Source organism: Phaseolus vulgaris, chromosome 2 (assembly GCF_051622355.1).
Source record: "Phaseolus vulgaris cultivar YP4 chromosome 2, ASM5162235v1, whole genome shotgun sequence".
In the NCBI taxonomy this organism is placed as follows: domain Eukaryota; kingdom Viridiplantae; phylum Streptophyta; class Magnoliopsida; order Fabales; family Fabaceae; genus Phaseolus; species Phaseolus vulgaris.
This window is the reverse complement of record NC_143499.1, coordinates 41,587,934-41,605,203: the sequence shown is the minus strand read 5'-3', so window position 1 is coordinate 41,605,203 and position 17,270 is coordinate 41,587,934. Positions and strand designations below refer to the sequence as shown.

The 17,270-nt window shown below is 31.0% G+C and overlaps 2 protein-coding genes across 3 annotated transcripts; one reads left to right on the top strand and one right to left on the bottom strand.

Moving 5' to 3' along the window:
* Nucleotides 1–5,473: 5,473 nt before the first annotated feature.
* On the bottom strand, nt 5,474–7,392 carry LOC137812145 (P34 probable thiol protease). Its single transcript, XM_068614057.1, has 4 exons — nt 6,759–7,392; nt 6,354–6,577; nt 6,084–6,218; nt 5,474–5,920 (listed from the first exon to the last, which is right to left on the bottom strand). The coding sequence occupies exons 1-4, from the start codon at nt 7,237–7,239 to the stop codon at nt 5,654–5,656; spliced, it is 1,107 nt and encodes a 368-aa protein (XP_068470158.1). The 5' UTR covers nt 7,240–7,392; the 3' UTR covers nt 5,474–5,653.
* Nucleotides 7,393–10,120: 2,728 nt separating this feature from the next.
* LOC137812144 (uncharacterized) lies at nt 10,121–14,231 on the top strand. Of its 2 annotated transcripts, XR_011081236.2 has the most exons (5): nt 10,121–10,538; nt 11,105–12,262; nt 12,605–13,561; nt 13,657–13,813; nt 13,935–14,231. XR_011081236.2 is itself a non-coding variant. In XM_068614056.2 (4 exons), exons 2-4 carry the CDS (start codon nt 11,237–11,239, stop codon nt 13,693–13,695), a joined length of 2,022 nt encoding a protein of 673 aa, XP_068470157.1. In that variant the 5' UTR covers nt 10,188–10,538; nt 11,105–11,236; the 3' UTR covers nt 13,696–13,919. The 2 variants fall into 2 exon arrangements, 1 of the variants encoding a protein (XP_068470157.1); XM_068614056.2 differs by lacking the exon at nt 13,935–14,231 and having other exon boundaries at nt 10,188–10,538; nt 13,657–13,919.
* Nucleotides 14,232–17,270: the final 3,039 nt, after the last annotated feature.

Below are 17,270 nucleotides of genomic sequence, written 5' to 3'. Positions count from 1 at the left end.
ATCTTTACATATGTGAAAGGAAAGAAAAATTCATATAACTCGATGAAAAAATGTGACTATTGTTGTGTGGCTGTAGTCCTCCGAGAAAAGTGGGCTTAGAAGGACAATAATATATCACGGGCTTGTTATTAACATCCCCTTTTTGCTAACATATTTTTAAGAGGGGACTATTTTGAAGCTTAAACTTTTATTAATTGTTTGCAAGATTAGTTCAACAAAAAGTTGTAAAGGGAGGGATTGTTGGCATAATTAATCCATTTTTGTCTTGAATTTATTTATATTTTAACTAAGATCTTAGGAGTACATATCAAATTAGAGTATTTAATACCAGTGTTTTTTTTCTAATTCAATTTAGCTTCCATTTATATTTGGTTAATCTTCTTCAAGTTAAAATTAGATTTATTTTATCGAGGCCTATATTTTATAATTTTTATTTTTTATTAATTAATTAATTAATTTAATTATTATATTGATTTGGTCATACTAAAGGCAACTCTTGTAAATTGTGATAATATCCAGATTCCATCTTTAGATAACAATTAATAGAATATAAGGGTTTGTTTTTCTTAATTATAGGAAATATTACAAAAGTGATCAAAGAATTTTTGTATGATTGCCATCTACAATGAGTCTTTAGCTTTCATTCCAATTAATGACCTCATGATAAAGGTTAGTCAACATGCCTACTAGTATGCACATCTCTCAATCTTAAGTTTCGTGGAAAAGATTGTTAATAAGATTGATAAAATATCTACTAGTACATAATTTTTCAGTATTGAGTGTAGTCGAAAAGAAAGATTAGCATAATAAATAAAAGTATACAACTCCCAAATTTTGAGTATAGACATAAATATTATGCGTTAGATTGACAAAATGGCTACTAGTGCAACATTCAATCACTTGCTCTATTATTCCTTTTGATGATTTAATATTTCATCTGCATACTAGAAGTGTTCACAAAACACCAATCTCTTAGGATAAACATATGTATTCTAATACAATGATATTATAATAATAATTTTTGAGAATAATACAAATTTAGTTACTTCAACACCCTTTAAATATTTACTATTATGTCATAACAAGATATAAAGTGTTTGATTTTAATCCATTCATTCTACAATTTATGATTTATAATATGTAAAGGTGTAAACATACTAGGAGAGAATCATCAAATAGAAACTAATTTTTAGAAATTAAAATAATTAGTCACAATAGTAATTAAATTAGAGACATTTTAGAAACTAAAAAAAAATAGTTTCTAAATTAGTTTCTATTATTGTTAAATAGTTTATAAATTGTATCTAATTAGCTACTAATGTTTTAACTGCCAATTATTTAGATTCTAAATTTGGTAGCAAAAACATTGGTTGCTAATTAGATTTCAATTTAGAAACTATTTCACAATAATATAAATTAATATAGAAATCAAAAATTTATTTAGTTCCTAAAATATCTCTAATTTACTCATTTAGTCACTATAGTAACTAATTATTTTTTGTCTCTAAAATTGATTTTTATTTCATGATTTTCTTGTAGTGACATAATTGATGAAGAATACAACTTGCTAAAAATAATAATGCTTAAAATTGTGAATACAAAAAAATATTATGTATATGCAATACCATTTATCAAAATAAAAATTATGAATATTTTTAATTATTATTTTTTACTTCTAAACAAATAATATCATTATTACTAATTTTACCACAACAATATTCTTTAAAAAAACGTTAGCTTTTATAATTATGAAAATGTTTCTTCATCGTATTATTTTCAAACTTTTTAAACATTATACATACTATATTTCTTTTTCAATGAGAGGTAGTACAATTTTAAATTAAAAAGACATGATTAATCATATCGAGAACAAGTAGCTCATAATAAGTTACTCTATAATTTATCATAAGTAAAAAAAATATAATGTTTAAAATATTCAATATATCAATTAAAAATATAGTTTAAATACAAAATTAAATAAAAATATATATCAATTATTAAAAAAACATATATAAATTTGTTAACCTGATAATTATTTCCACTAAAGATGAAGTTAACCTGATGAATTTTACAATTTTATTTCCACTGAGAACCTTGAGATAAAAAGTTATCTGTTAAGTGAACAAAATATCTAGATTACATTTATTTAAAATTGAGTCATTGTGAATGGCATGAAGTTTTTGATTTTTTTTTATGTAAGTTGTGTTTTCTATTTTATTTTTTATTTTAGTCAGCAAACCTAGTGATTGATTGATATGATGTTTTAGAGTGTCATCATATGCAGGGCTGTTACTCCAGGGTGTTTCGGGCAGCGATTCTTCCTAATTTACATAATTTCTATATATATATATATGAGAGAGAAAAAAAAAATTTGGTAATGATGATTCCATTTCTTCTTTTTAAGTTACTGAAAACTGTTTTAATATTTAAATTTTAACTTATCCAAATATTAAATAATAAAATTTCAATTTGGAAAGATGATTAAACCTCTCTTCATATATAATATTTTGTATTTATGTTATTTATAAATAGAAAATTATTTATACGTTAAAATTCTTATTCTTTATTTTATTTAATACTGGATTATAAAATGGCAAGAGACGTACATGTGTTGTCCTATGTGTGACAGTCAATTTAAGCAAATGTCTCTCACATAACCTTCCAAGTTGTTGGCAAATAAAAGATATGTTTGAACCATGTGGAATAATTGTGTGCACCAATTTGATGCCAAGATTTAATGCAAAATTGAGGAGTTTGTCAAATGGGCCAACCTATCCATTTTCCATGAAAGACTTTATTATTTATCGTATGATTGTTCTCATATATTATTGTTTGTTTTTTCTTAATTATTTTAAGTATTTTTTTTTCTATGTATTATATGCTTTTATTATCTTTAATCTTAACTCGATGCAATCTTTTCAAACCAAATTTAGTTGATTTTACAAAATTTACAATTTTACTTTTTTTTTTACAATTTTGTATGTATTAATATCACAAACGAGTTACACACAAAATAATTAATAATATTTTATTTTAAATTAATTTTAACTATAAAAATAATTTTGTAATGTTATAATTTATTAATTAAAAAACATATCAAACTATTATTTATAAAAAAAATTCTTTATTTTCTTTCATTTTTCATTTTTTTTCTTTAATCTAAAGTTTTTTTTTCTGTCAAATTCATATTTTCTCTCAAGATAGGTAAAAGATGAGAATGGAAGTGACAGGTGGACTGAGAAAGAGTAGGTCTAATACATGGAGATGTAGATGAAGATGGACAATTAGATGGATAAGGTGTTCTTGGAACAAGAGAAAATAATAGGGTTAGCAACATCAGCCCTAATTTAGCTTAATTTGGCTTGTTTATCTGTTTAAAACTCATTCTGCATAATTTGGAGTCAACTTCGATCGTGTTGCGTCAAGTTAGCCCGCTAGACTGTATTTTAAAAAAATCATATCCTATTAATTCATTATTACAATGTAATATTTATTTTATTTTATTTAAAAATAATAATTTAATGTACAAAAAATAATGTTTTATTTTAATCATTTAATGGAGTTAAGTTTTCTTGTTGATCAACAATAAAATATAAATAAATAAAAATTACTTTAGAGTGATCTAACCATGGACAAAATTGCACAAAAACGAACAGTCCCTTATTCCAGAAGTTTGTCACTAACTTCCTACTTTAGCAAATACAGTCTGACCAACCTAAGTAAATCATTTATGTTTAATCGAATATATACAAATTAGGAGATCCAAACACCAGTAAGAAAAGAAAAAAAACAGGTAAAAGAGACTTTAGAGGTTACACAAGACCAGACCTTTAGGTGAACCATGGAGTTAGTATGAAGAGTGATAATGAATATAGTTTTAAGTAAAGTTTTATTTTAAAAATTTGTTAATAAAAAATAATATAAAGAGGATATTTCAATAGGATAGTTAAAAAATTAGTCAACTTCGTTAAAATATTTTGTAGCAAAACTTTGATAAGATATTCTTATATATTTACAAACATATATATGAAAAATAGATGCAAAGCAAAACTTTAATTATTTTATTTAAGTCTTCTAACAACCTTTATACTTGAATTTATATTTTTACCTCAATTGAATGAATTGAAACAGAGATAAAATTTTAATTTTTTCAGTTGTAGGAATAAGTTTTTTAATAATTAATGAAATTTTAATTTTTGAAAAAAATGCTCACGGGTTACCTCTTATGCGAGGCGGGTCAGTGAAATGAGTCTGCACTCCTTACACGGGACAGACCAACTCGACCACATTTCGTGGGCCAAACAAGAGGCGGACCTATGTGAGACAAGCCAACCCATATTGTCATCCCTAGAATATAACAAATAAAGACAAATTCTCCTTGCACTATATCATTTTTGACATACACCCAACAACACTCTCTGAAATGTCCTGTGTACCCTTAATGAACTATATGAAATGTTTATGGTATCATTAATGAAATAAAAGATAGGTTTCCACTACGGTAATGCATCCTCTACACCCAACCTTGTGCACCCAACATTCACTGACTATCTAAGGCACGACATATTAGTGAGTTTCTAATGCACGGCGGCAGAGAGGAGGAGAAGAGTTGTCATTCATGGAGTTGGAGAAGAGATATGGTTGTGGGAACTGATATGCAGTGCAGTGCAATGCAATAAGTTTTCGCAAATTCTGTGACTTTTGGATATCTGTATCCAGAAGTGTTTTTTCTTTTCCAGATGTGCATATCCGGGGCTATACCAGATGCTTATGTCCGATTGTACCAAAATCATTACATTACAAAAAAAAAAAAACTGAGGATGATTGACTTCTAGATATGTATATCTATAGTCAAAGAGTACAATTATGGATACAATATCCGTAGACAAATATGACACTTCCAAATACTAATATCCATAGGCAAAGTTGACTTTTAGATGCGAATATCCGTAGACAAATATTTGACTTCCGATATTGACATCCATACACAAATATGTGACAAGAGCAAAGTTTGATTTAAAACCTTATGAGAGGTGTATATAAAAAATATATGTTGCAGGAAGAAATTGCCACCAAATAAGTTAGGTTACACGTGTGATTTTGGTGGACGGTTCCATGGGCTTTAACCCAGATGAGTCAGGTTGTGAAATTGGATTCACTACAATTTTAAAAAATATTAATGAGTTTTACTTCAGTATGACGCGAGCCAGGTTGACTTGGACCACAATCCACTTTTACTACCCTACCAAGAAATAATTACTATGATATCATTTAGGAAATTTAAATAAAAGTATATAAAAAGAAATGACAATATTAACAATTTAACTATATAAAAGGTCATCGAAGTTCTAATTAAAAGAGGATAGGAAACCTTCATGCCATATTTAATCTTTTACCCTCTATTTTAGTTATAAGCATATAACAGCCTTTGTGGGAGTGGTGGTATCGAAGGAACAAAAACCAAAACAACTCGTATAGAACTACCATCCATTGTTTTATTAAAGCACCTTAAGCCAAATTAGCAGAGTTGTAGTTGATAAACGTTATTATTTTGGGAGAAAGGGCAAATACTTAAGTAGTAATGCCCATACCCAAGGCAACATATACAAAGTGGTTTCAAAAGGATGGATAGTCTCCACTACGCTCTAATCCACTATATGGCTGCAGATAAGAGAGGTGAAGATGATGAAACCCTTTTGATGGGATAACCAGCCGCAGCATTGATGGCACACACACCATAAGGCCACTCCTCACTAACATTCCTTTTCATCAAGAGGTAACCTTCTTCTCCCCAATCTTTACCCCACGAGCTCTTCACAATCCAATAATCTTCTCCACCCACTGAACCATATCCCACAATTAAACACACAAGAGTTACAGACCTTGAATCCTTCGAGCAGTTATCACCACCATACACTCCCTGTCATCAACACAACACAATAATTCACCAATTAGCCACCACACACAACCATCTAAAACACTGTACGTACCCAAAAGTTTCAAATCTGCATAATCTTTCTAGACAATATTATATAGCATATATGTTCAATTAATCAACCATTATGAGAAATCAATATTCTTACACCAGTGTAAAATTGAAGACCGGTTGCATCTATGCTCACACTAACAGGCTGCTTACTGACACGGCACAAGAGACCTTTTTCTGTCCCATCCACAACTATTAGGTTATCAATACTAACAGCCTTGTTTGCATTTACCTTAAAGAAAAAAACAAAAACCTTCAAATGAGCAGACAAAGATAATGTCTAGAAAAATATATTGTCACACTTTTTTCTTTTTCTTTTTGAAAATGTAGGCTATGGATGCTAGGAGAAATAAACTGTAAACCAGACCTTGCAAGAACCGTTTTTGGCTGTGTAAGGGTAATTTGCTTCTGTGTCAATGCCACCATTGTTGATAACGTAACCAAATGCATTGAAGTAAAATCCTCCAGCACAACCATGGCTAGAAGGGTCACAGTCCACGAGTTCTTGAGCAGAGAGGGTAACAAGATCCCCACTAACTATTTTGTTTATTCCTTCAATGGCCCCTGTCACACTGAAAGCCCAATGGCTCTCTAATAAAACAAGTATAACATGTTAAATCAGTACAAAATCATGCATGTTGCTAATGTTGCAAAATGAAAATATTGAAGAAGAGATAGAAGTCTATGGAAGTACAATAGTTCTATATGCTTATTTCTTTTTTGCAAAATATTTTGTGTTTGGATTAGTTTATTAATATAAGTGAAGTCTTACGGCATTCTCCTTGATCTCTAACTTCGGTCACAGCACCCTTCTCCCTCCAATCTACAGAATCAGGAAGGTTTTCACAGTCATCATCATCATCCTTCTGCATCTTCCTACTCCCCAAGTTGGAGGGCATATCTATTTCTTTCAAGTAGGTTTCCGCAAACTCCTCGGGACTCGTATCAGCAAACTTGTTCAGACCCAAACGGTGCTGCGTCCCTGACTTTCTCTTTGCATTCATCTCATTGATATACCTCAAATTCCTTTGGAAAATGTGGAACCTCTTTGCCTTCTCCTCTGGGTTGCCGTATTCACGCCCGTGCTCCTTCTGCCACACTTGGAACAGTTGCAACACTTCTTCCTCCGAGGAAAACTTGTCCAACTTGTCACGGCCATGAATGGTGTAGGCACTCGGAAAAGCAAAGGAGAGACATATGAAGGAAACAAGGACGAGGAAAAGAAGAAACAACTTGGTCATCTTCGAACTCATCACCTGCAGAAATCAGTAACCAGTGTTGAGTTATACAGTTCTTATGTATCTGAGTAACATATATTGTGTCCGTGATGAAGTTGCTTCATGTGCCACCTAGGTGAATTATTGATACCCACGTTTAATTCGTTTGTTTTTTAGGGGCTCCAATCCAATTGTGTGAATGGAGACGTACGCATATTAATCATTCTTTCCATATACCTCCAAAATTGTCATATATGTAGTTTTATTCCCACAAATCTCATGTCATCTTATCTTTTCATTCTAGCGAGGTTCCAAATGATATTACGGTGATAAAAAACGTTGAAGATAATAAATAAAAAAAGTTATGCGGATCATATGTGCTTTTGCAAATAATTGTAGAGAAAAAGACATGATATTTCCACAATCAACCTGTTTCATACAGTCATGATATAATTTATTTAAATGGAGATGAAGTTAATTATTTCATATATTCTGTAAGAAGAATAATATATCATTATTGAAGTAAATTTTTCATATGGTGAGATATGAAAACTTGGTTTTTAAAGGATAATTTTGCTGCAGAGAAAGAGAAAGAAGAGAAAGGTAGAGTGGGTGACGTTTCTCTGCTAGAGTACATTACTACTGCCAAACCCGTGAATGAGAAGTCAGACTAGATATTCTCAGCATCAAATAAATACCAATGAAAGCTTTCAACTGGTAACTATCAAGTTATTGTCTCAAGAATGTGATTTTAAACTATGTTGATGATGTGTTGTGAGTATATATAAGTATTCTTTTAGTTCTAAGGTTAGTTCTGATATTTTTAGCACCTATTCATTATATTATTATAGTAAATAGAGAGAAATATAACACAATTAATAAATAGTCTAGAGAATTTTAGAAGAGTGCAACTAATTGCATGTGATGATTGAAAAGTTAGCTTCTAGTATCTATTCATTTTCTTGAAATCAGACAAACGTGCTAGATGTCTTTTAGCATGGAGAGCAAGCCTCCCCATTTACTTAATTAAGGAACCATACAAAATTATAAACTTTTTAATCTTATAAAATATTAGACTTAAAATAAAACAAAAATATTGATTAATTACTTTTAAATTATATAATCCAAAATATTTATTTGACAAGTAGTAGTTTCTGATTATCCAATTCAAAAGATTTTTTATGTTATTAAATACATTTTGGGTCCATGAAAAACAAGTATGGAATAGAAGGTCTTGAATGGATGAAAGATGCAGAGTATGTTTATGATATAAGACCAAAACCTTTGAAAATCTAACAAGAACCATCACAAATGGGCTCTCGGTTAGTGGTGCGCCAGGTTGCAAGAGTGCCGCGGGTGAGAGAAGAGAGTCAGAGAGAGAAAGGTAAAAAGTGTTTAGAGTTTTTTATTTTAAATTTTTTACTGAAGGACAAAACAGTATTTTTAAATTTATTATGGGGGTAGCTGAAGAACACATGGGGGTGCAGGAAGTAGCAGCTGAAAATGTTGAGTTTGGAAAGCAACTTTTTTTTCTTCATAAACTACTTAGCTTATTTAAAGGTGGCCAATGGAATAGAAACAGAGTTGATAGAATTATTTTTGCCAAATTTCGCTCAACAAAAAGAAATTAATAATTTTTTGCTCATTGGATTTTGACTTCTCTAAGTAGATTTCTAAAAAAAGACTTAACTGTAATATATTTATTTAAATTGTTGTTTCATTCCGAAGAGAAAGTGTGTGTATATAAGTTAAATTTTTCGATTATATTTTAATACAATATATTATTTTTTAAGATAATTATATTTAGAATATTATTATAATAAAATAAATAAATAAATAAAATGTTAAAATAAATTTATTAATTTAAATGTTGATATTTTATAAATTAATTTATTTTAATATTTTTGAAATATAATTTGTTATTTAGTAAAATTTTAGAGTAGTCTTTTATTTTAATTTAGATTTATATTTTTAAAATTATTTTCTTATCAAATTATTTCAAAAAATAATTTTTATATATATGCAATTTTTTTCTATTATATCAATCAAAACAACAATAATTTTTCATTAATTTCTTTTTTTACTTTTTATTTTCTTCTTCTTAATTCAAATAATCTCACTCTTGAGTGTCTTTCTCTCTCTTTCTCTTCTATTCTTTTCTCCTCTTTTCTCTATCATCTAAACAAAGGCCGGGAGAGTTATTAAGGACAAGTAACTTATACATTAATAAATTAATAGTTCTGCTTCTTAATTTATACGTTACATATAGGAATTAGTGTCATCCATTAAACCAAACCCTCCTTACTTCACAAAAAATATAATATTTTATTTTGTGCATTTAAATATATAGCTTATTTTTAAATGGAAGGAATATAATTGATAAGATCTTTATTCAATAATTAATTAGTTTTGACAATATTCACCAAGTACATATTAATTAGTAGTAAGAAGCAGACCACTTCAAAATTATTAATAAACGAACATAATATTAAAAAAACCGCTAATTAGTTACTTAAATTAGCAGAAAAGAGAATAAGCACAATTACATGATGAAAATTTATTATTTTTACAATTAAGGTGTGATTTATCCTTACCGTCTTTACCAAATTTCTATGATTCAAATTGCCAAATATAGATAGCAAGTATGATGGAATACTTAAAGTGGTAGGATAAAAGGGAAATATATATTTTTTCTAATAAAATTATGATATATTTGAAATTATACAATGCCTAATCATTGATTTCTAAAATAAATATACTTTAGGGGATTCTTCAGCTTAACGTTGAAGCCATGAGTAGTGTGTTGCATGAAAGCGATATGGAAAAACTTGTTTACAGAAAATAAAAATGAAATTGCAAATGAGGAAACAGAAAGAATGTAGTAGAAAAAGGAAGCGCGTGGTTTGAGCAGCAGTCCATCACAGTGAAAAAAAAGTGTAATAGCATTGAAGTGGAATATTTAGTCCATTCTGTAACGTTATCTTGCAGACACATTGTAAAATCCGAAATTACGCAGAAAGCAAAAGAACAACAAATACCCAATCTTTCTGTCTTTATCTCTGCTTTCCTTTGTGCTTACTCATTCCCCCCACTTTCTCACTCACTCACTCATTTCATCTTTCCTGGGACTGAACTCTCTCACCAAGTGATGTTCACTCACTACTTATTTGACGATTCCCTGCTATCCATTTCTTGAGTTTTATATGGCCAATTCAGATGCATAATGCCACATGACCATGACAAAAAACACACACTACAGACACTTTCTTCAATTTGGCTTCCACTGCAAATTCCAGGGATGACCATATCCCATGTTTCATGCTGTTATTAAATAGGTATCATCTTTTCTTCATTGCTTTTTCTCTTCTTTTCTATTGCACTTCAATTATTACTCTAGTGGGACCTTAAGCTAAGCTTGTTATGATATGATGATCCATGAAGCTTCTCTTGCTTTGTCTTTTTAGCTTATTTACCATATTTAGTTGCCTCTGTTGTTTTTGAAGACTTGCAATTGTTAAATATTTGTATATTTGGCTTATTGAGAAGAGGAAAGTCTGGCTTTTATAGGAATTTTACTGTCGTATGCTTGAGTCTTTGGTTTCCTAAGCAACAAATATAAAAACTTATATAACTAGAATCAGCCGAATGTTTGCTTTTCCCGTCTCACTCGCTCAATAATTTTTCTCTATGGTTAAAGGCTGAGAAGATGGAAAGTTATTTGAGTTATCTGTAGCTGTTGTCGTGAGTTCATTTTGGTTTAAATTTTTCTTACTGGTTGCATCACTGTGCTCCTCTGGTCTCGATTTAACTCCTGTTGAATTGGAATTTGAAGCAGAGAATTTACTGTTTAAATTGTAATTTAAAATGTAATGATCTGGTTCTTCCATCTTCTATTTTTCAGAGTTTCTTGATTGAATAGAAGGATTTTGATATCCTATCCTTTTTATGCTGAAATTAGTAGCATTTGATATTCCCTTGATTCTTGAACTTACTAATGAGAGTGACTGCATAAAAGAAAGAGTTCATTCAGTTGATGTTGGTGTGGAACATGATGGATGAAAGGAAGTTGAACATTGATGCTCCTCTTATGTCGGTGAGACGCTCTTTTGGTCCACCTCCATCCTTAACTGAAACAAGAAGGATACTAGAGAAGCCACAAACACTTCCACACTGTAATTCAGACACCACTTTGGATCAGGTAACAGACCCTGTTGCAGTGCCTTTCAATTGGGAGCATATCCCTGGAAGGCCGAAGGATTATGATGGATCTGAACCTCAACCTCGTGTACAGGCTTCAGTTACCCCAACCCCAACTCTTCCCCCTGGAAAGTCCACAAATCATGCCAAACAGCTACTGGAAAAGGACGCTAATGTTGCAAGTAGCTTTAGATCCCCAACCACATCAAATTCTTTTAGTGAGAAAATAGACTATGACGGAGAACACAAAGATGAGAAAATAGAAAAGGTGGAAGAGAACGACGAGTATGATTATGATGGTGATGTTTTTTCTGATGCCCTTGAAACACTGTCACCTACAGAACCATTGTCCATGAATTGTAGTGTAAGTGGTGTTAGCGGCTTAAATAATTCGGATGCAAATATGTGTGGAGCCTCTTCTACTGATAAACAAGCTCAAGATTTCATGATGAGCCGGTTTTTACATGCAGCAAAGGCTATGACTATCCAGCCTCCTCAATATATTTCTTCTAGAAAACAATCTGTTCTTGCAGAACAACCTAGGGAATTCATCAAATTGGTTCCTGAGCAAAAGAAATCATTTGTTAATAGACATATCACTGACATTGTACCATATAATGGTCAATGTCAAGAAGATGAAGAAGAGGAAAGTGGAGATGAAACTAATGATTATGCAAATATTTCAGCTAAAGGTTGCGGATTGCTTCCTCGCTTATGTGTTAGAAATTCATTGTGCATACTAAATCCAGTGACTGAAACAAAAATAGGGAATCAGTTGTCATTGTATTCTGCCTATGAGGTTGGAAAACCTGATAAAAGTTCTCATATTCGCTCTCACGGACCAGCTCCAGTTATAAAGAAGGTATGAACTATATAACACTTATATTCTATTCATGCATTGCATTGCACCCTTCTGTAGTCCATTGTACCCAGGAATGAATTCTATCATGACGAAACCATGTGAAATCTGTGTCTATTTCTCCCCATAAATATTCACAAATATCGATAAGATTCCATCTGTTTAATTCCTATGAAGAGAGATTGACACTACGTCACAAGACAGGTTCATGAAAATTCAATATTAGAAGATCCATTCCCCCCCTTTACCCTCCTTCTGTAAATCGGGTTTTGTCAACGATGACTTCAACACAATTACACCAATCATGACTTCAAGTCATTTATGAATCATTAACTTTTTCAACAGGCTTGGGATGCTATTAATATGAGGAAATCAAGCTCTAGAGCTGCATCACCAGACAAGAAGGATCTAAGGAAAAAATGGACTAGTGAATCAAGCAGATATACTTACTCTGGTGAAATGAAGCAGCTGGGTAGGCTCTCTCCCTTTCGTCGTTCAAGAGCTGCTGCTGCTGGCATATCTCCTTTTCCAAGTAAACCTCAACCTCTCTTTCCTGGAGCAAAGTCGCTTGGGGATTCCAAACAAGCTGACAATAATCTTTCTGGCAAATTGAAATTCCCTAGCAGAGGATCTGCACGTATTCAAGAGATGCTATCACAAGGAGCCAAAAGAAGCTCAAGTTCTGGGAGCCTTACTGTTGAAAAGACACTGTACATAGACACTGCGAGTACTGTAAAATCATCATGCTCTAGTTCACGTTCATTAGGAAGCGGAACAGTGGTAGGAAAAGAAAGAAATTCCTTACTAGATTCTTTTCGGGATATGAAACACCTACAAGCTTTGGACGAGAATTTGGGTTCTCAAAAGTTGAATTCTTCGGATGCCGATTCTTCAACTTTACCTGGCATGCTATATCTCATGTCCAAAGAAGATAAAGCTGAAAAAATGACAACTGATCAAGAAATTAATCAAGAATCCGCGTCTTTGCAAATTGTGCCAAGTTCATTTGACAAAGATGCAGAGATCAACAACCAGAAGATTGTCGTAGTTGATGATCAAGGAAAAGTTGGCACGGAATATGTTCTGCTTCCTCTTGCCCCACCATTGCCAAAGTCACCTTCTGAGTCCTGGCTTTGTCGTGCCCTGCCTCTAGTTCCTTCTAAGAATTCATTCCCACATTCGAATCAAGGTACACTATCCAAGGCTAAAAGACAGGGTTTTAGTAGAGCATCAAGCTATACTAAGTGGGAAACAATAGTGAAATCTTCGAACGTGAATCATGATCAAGTAAGCTGTTCTAAGGTAACCTCATTAATCCCTATAGCCTTGTTCTTTGGCATTAATCGATGGTTAAGTTACACAAAGGATGAAAACTCACATTTAACTTTTCTATACAGGAACTAGTCGTGTATAGGTCTCGGCATTCGAAATCTTAGACATGGAACGCTAGCGTTTATACCATGTTATGATCCAAAGCTTTTTATGATCTTTATTTTTTCAGCCTCGTGGGATATAGTTCTCCTCCTCCTATTCCTTGTTGTCATGACAGCATAGGTTAGATTTTGGCCTCTTGTAAACTTTCATATCTTACTTTTCATTTTCTATTGAATTTTGTTTATATTTGTTGACTTCTTAAACTTGATTCCTCACACCTTTTCCATTTTCTTGATATCAGTATTTTACATAGAGAAATGAATATAATTTTTGGTGATCAATAAAAGCAAACAAAGCTTCTTTGGACTAGTGGTACTTTAGGTGGATCCAAAATTTGATAAACTACCTCCAGAGGTGCAGTCTCACAGCTATATAGTGTCTTCCTTGTGGTACTTCCCGACAGCTTGCTCAGACCAACGAACCTTTGCTTTTTTTATCTGCAGCTAATCTTAAAGTATCGGTACTTTATATATGGGAATGTATATATATAAACTATATTAGTAATTGCTGTTATTCATATTATATTGTTTCTTCTTTACATACAATATTTCATGCAAAATTTTCTAACATTTAATCTGTCTTTTCTTTCAATTTCATAAACTTATGTCCAAGTATGAAAATCAAAGTAATTCTGATTTAGGGTGGGTTTATACAAATGTCACAAGCAACTTTTCTAGGGTCAAAATATAAAGCTTCATAATAGGCTCTTCATGATGCTGCTATAGTAGCCTATCACTTCAACAAGGCAAATCACATCTCTTTATAATCGCTGTCTTCATTTATTATCTAATATATTGGCCCTGGATTACTTCAATGTTACGTAAATTGAAGGACGCAATTCAAGTTCTATTAAATTGTTAAAAGGCAAAACTAATTCATTCATTGAAAAGATTACTACAAGGATATTTTTATACAGAAAAGAAATGGCACTCAACTAGTCAATTACAGATCATTTCTAACATATTTTTTAATGATGGTTAATGTTTATGATGATAGACACCATTAGATGCAAGACAGATAATTTACTGATTATTACATAAACTTATAGTGGTGGACGAAATTTGAACGGTATAATGCTACAATAAACATATAAATCAAAATGTTTCATTGGTCATTGAGATAAGACACATTATTTAGCTTTTGAAAACAGGAAGTCATTTCTTTGACTTTCATAATAATATTTCTAGAAAAACATTAAACTTTGTTGACTTTTTTGTCTAAGCAACTTCCCCAATTAACATGAATGGTCAGCATAAAAACATCACATAAAAGCACACATATGTATGTTGGAATGTCGTCAGTATACATAAATTTTGAAGTCAAGAGAGGCCATGCCAGTATAAAACATACTCATAGGTGTTGCGAGGTCATGCGAGGTATAAATTTTCGTTTTGGAGTTTTTAGAGACTCTTTTTAAATGGGTGTTTGTTTTCCGAAATCTTTTTACATTTAAAAAAATATGAAAGTAGAAGGTTGTAAAAAAGTATGTATGTGTATGTTTTATTTTTAAAGAAATGATTAAATACCTAATAAAAATGATTAAAAAAAGTGTCCGTTGATAATTCCTAATAAAAATGTTTATGTAAATGGTTATTTAAAAAGTTCAACTATTTATATATAAATCCTTTATAAGTATTTAATATTTAATACACAAACACATGTTTTTTCTTTATATTTGGTACATAATACACTACAAGAAATATCCTTTTTAGCATGGGCAAAAAACGGACAATAGGTGCAGTAAACGGACGAAAAGTGTAATTAGCGTAGGCTTAACATCAACTTAAATGTGGCAGTTAATATGTTCGACGTAAAATAGTGGGGGTTGGGTTGGACACATTTTTGCATAGGCCTAACCTACATTTTGCCCACATTTTATATTATTTATTAAAAAAAGCGTGGGCTAAGCTTACTCATGGGCCACACAATTTTTATCCAACCGTGAGCTTAGCCTTAGCATTGGTCACGTAAAAAATATATTTATAGTCTAAGCGGGGCTTAGCCTACACACAAACCTTCACATTGGTTACACAAAAATTATAAAAGCGGGGTTTAGCCTACACACAAGCCTTCGCATGGTCACACAAAAATTATAAAAGCGGGGGCTTAGCCTACACTTAACCCACACAATTTTGAAGTATACGTAGCAACCACACAATTTTGAAACAACTTAGCCTACACAGGTTTTTGGACTTTAGAGTAATATTTTAAAATATAAAATTCTTTTTCATCTGACAACTTTAATCACACTAACTTTTATTTTGTTTTTTATAAAAAATAATATTTTCTCTTAGGAAAAATTAATTATTGTTTAAATAACATATAAGTGTTATTATATTTTTTTTAATGTAAAACTAGTTGCTTACTATTTTCTTTATAAAAAATTATCAGTAATTCCTTTTATTTATTTTTTATTAAACCATTTTAAAAATTAGAAGTTAACATTTCAAAAACTATCAATAAAGTGAAACGAACTATTCAAGTAGAAAAAAACTAAAAATGAGTTGACATCCTAGAAACATATCCTGGTTAAAATATGATTTTCCCTCAAACATTAGTGAAGGTATAATTTGAATTACATGCATAGTATTGAGAAAATCCAAAAAAAAAGAAAAATGTTGAGTGGCTTAATCGTGGAAACAAAGAGCACCTTTTGATTTGTTATATTTGGTAGAATGCACGTATCCATAGGAAATTGAAATACTTTTGGGTTAGAGTAACACAATAACAATTTGTATCTCAAACATGACCTTTCCAGCAATGTGTATCCCAAAGTATATAATGTGTATTTATCAACGCAAAAATAAAACCCACTATATATACTCATGGTTTTGCATAAATAAAAAGTGAAAGAATTAGCCATTGGTTAGTTTATATACCATCAAAACACTACTTGTCCTCATTTGGAGACTCCGCAAGTGAAGGATCATTCCCAGCAACACTACTTGTCCTCTTGTAGATATCTCTGCATGAAATAACGTTTAACACAAATTATTAAAACAATTAAAAGTATTTAATATATTAAATATTTCTTATTTAGTAATGTGTTTAAAATATTCATTAACAAATAACCTTCAAATAACTAAAATTTATTAAAAAATATTGAATGCGCTTATGATCATGAGAAAATATATTAAATATTCTGTAACTAGTATTTTTCTAGACATTTCTTAATACGTTTGTCAGTTTTTAGAATAAGAATAAATAAAATAAAGTGCTTTTTGTTTTTGAACTTTCTTTTTGTGTGGATTCTGATATTCTTGACTTCAAGTCAAGAACTAAAGATTGAGTCTGTGATCACATACTTAAATAGAAGAAGTTGGAAGATATGAATGAACTATTTTATTTAAATAAACTTAACTTTGACAAAGAAGCTTTCTGCACACCAAACTTTTCTTATCGAAAGGAAAGTGAGCAAAGACTGGGAGTTGTTGGAAAATTCACTTCACTTTGTTAATTTGAATGATGATTAAGCAAAAAGTTTATGTTGGAAGTCCTAAAGATGTGGCATATATGCAATGGAGGTAACATCACAAGTCCTAAGCTTTCTGAACACACACAGTAGGTTACCATTGTG

Coding starts and splice junctions, on each gene's coding strand:
- LOC137812145 (XM_068614057.1), bottom strand. CDS start 7,239: ATGAGTTCGAAGATGACCAAGTTGTTTCTTCTTTTCCTCGTCCTTGTT. Junction 6,578..6,758: donor TAGAGATCAAGGAGAATGCC/GTAAGACTTCAC, acceptor TTGTTTTATTAG/AGAGCCATTGGGCTTTCAGT. Junction 6,219..6,353: donor CCAAAAACGGTTCTTGCAAG/GTCTGGTTTACA, acceptor TTTTTCTTTAAG/GTAAATGCAAACAAGGCTGT.
- LOC137812144 (XM_068614056.2), top strand. CDS start 11,237: ATGTTGGTGTGGAACATGATGGATGAAAGGAAGTTGAACATTGATGCT. Junction 12,263..12,604: donor CAGCTCCAGTTATAAAGAAG/GTATGAACTATA, acceptor CTTTTTCAACAG/GCTTGGGATGCTATTAATAT. Junction 13,562..13,656: donor ATCAAGTAAGCTGTTCTAAG/GTAACCTCATTA, acceptor TTTTCTATACAG/GAACTAGTCGTGTATAGGTC.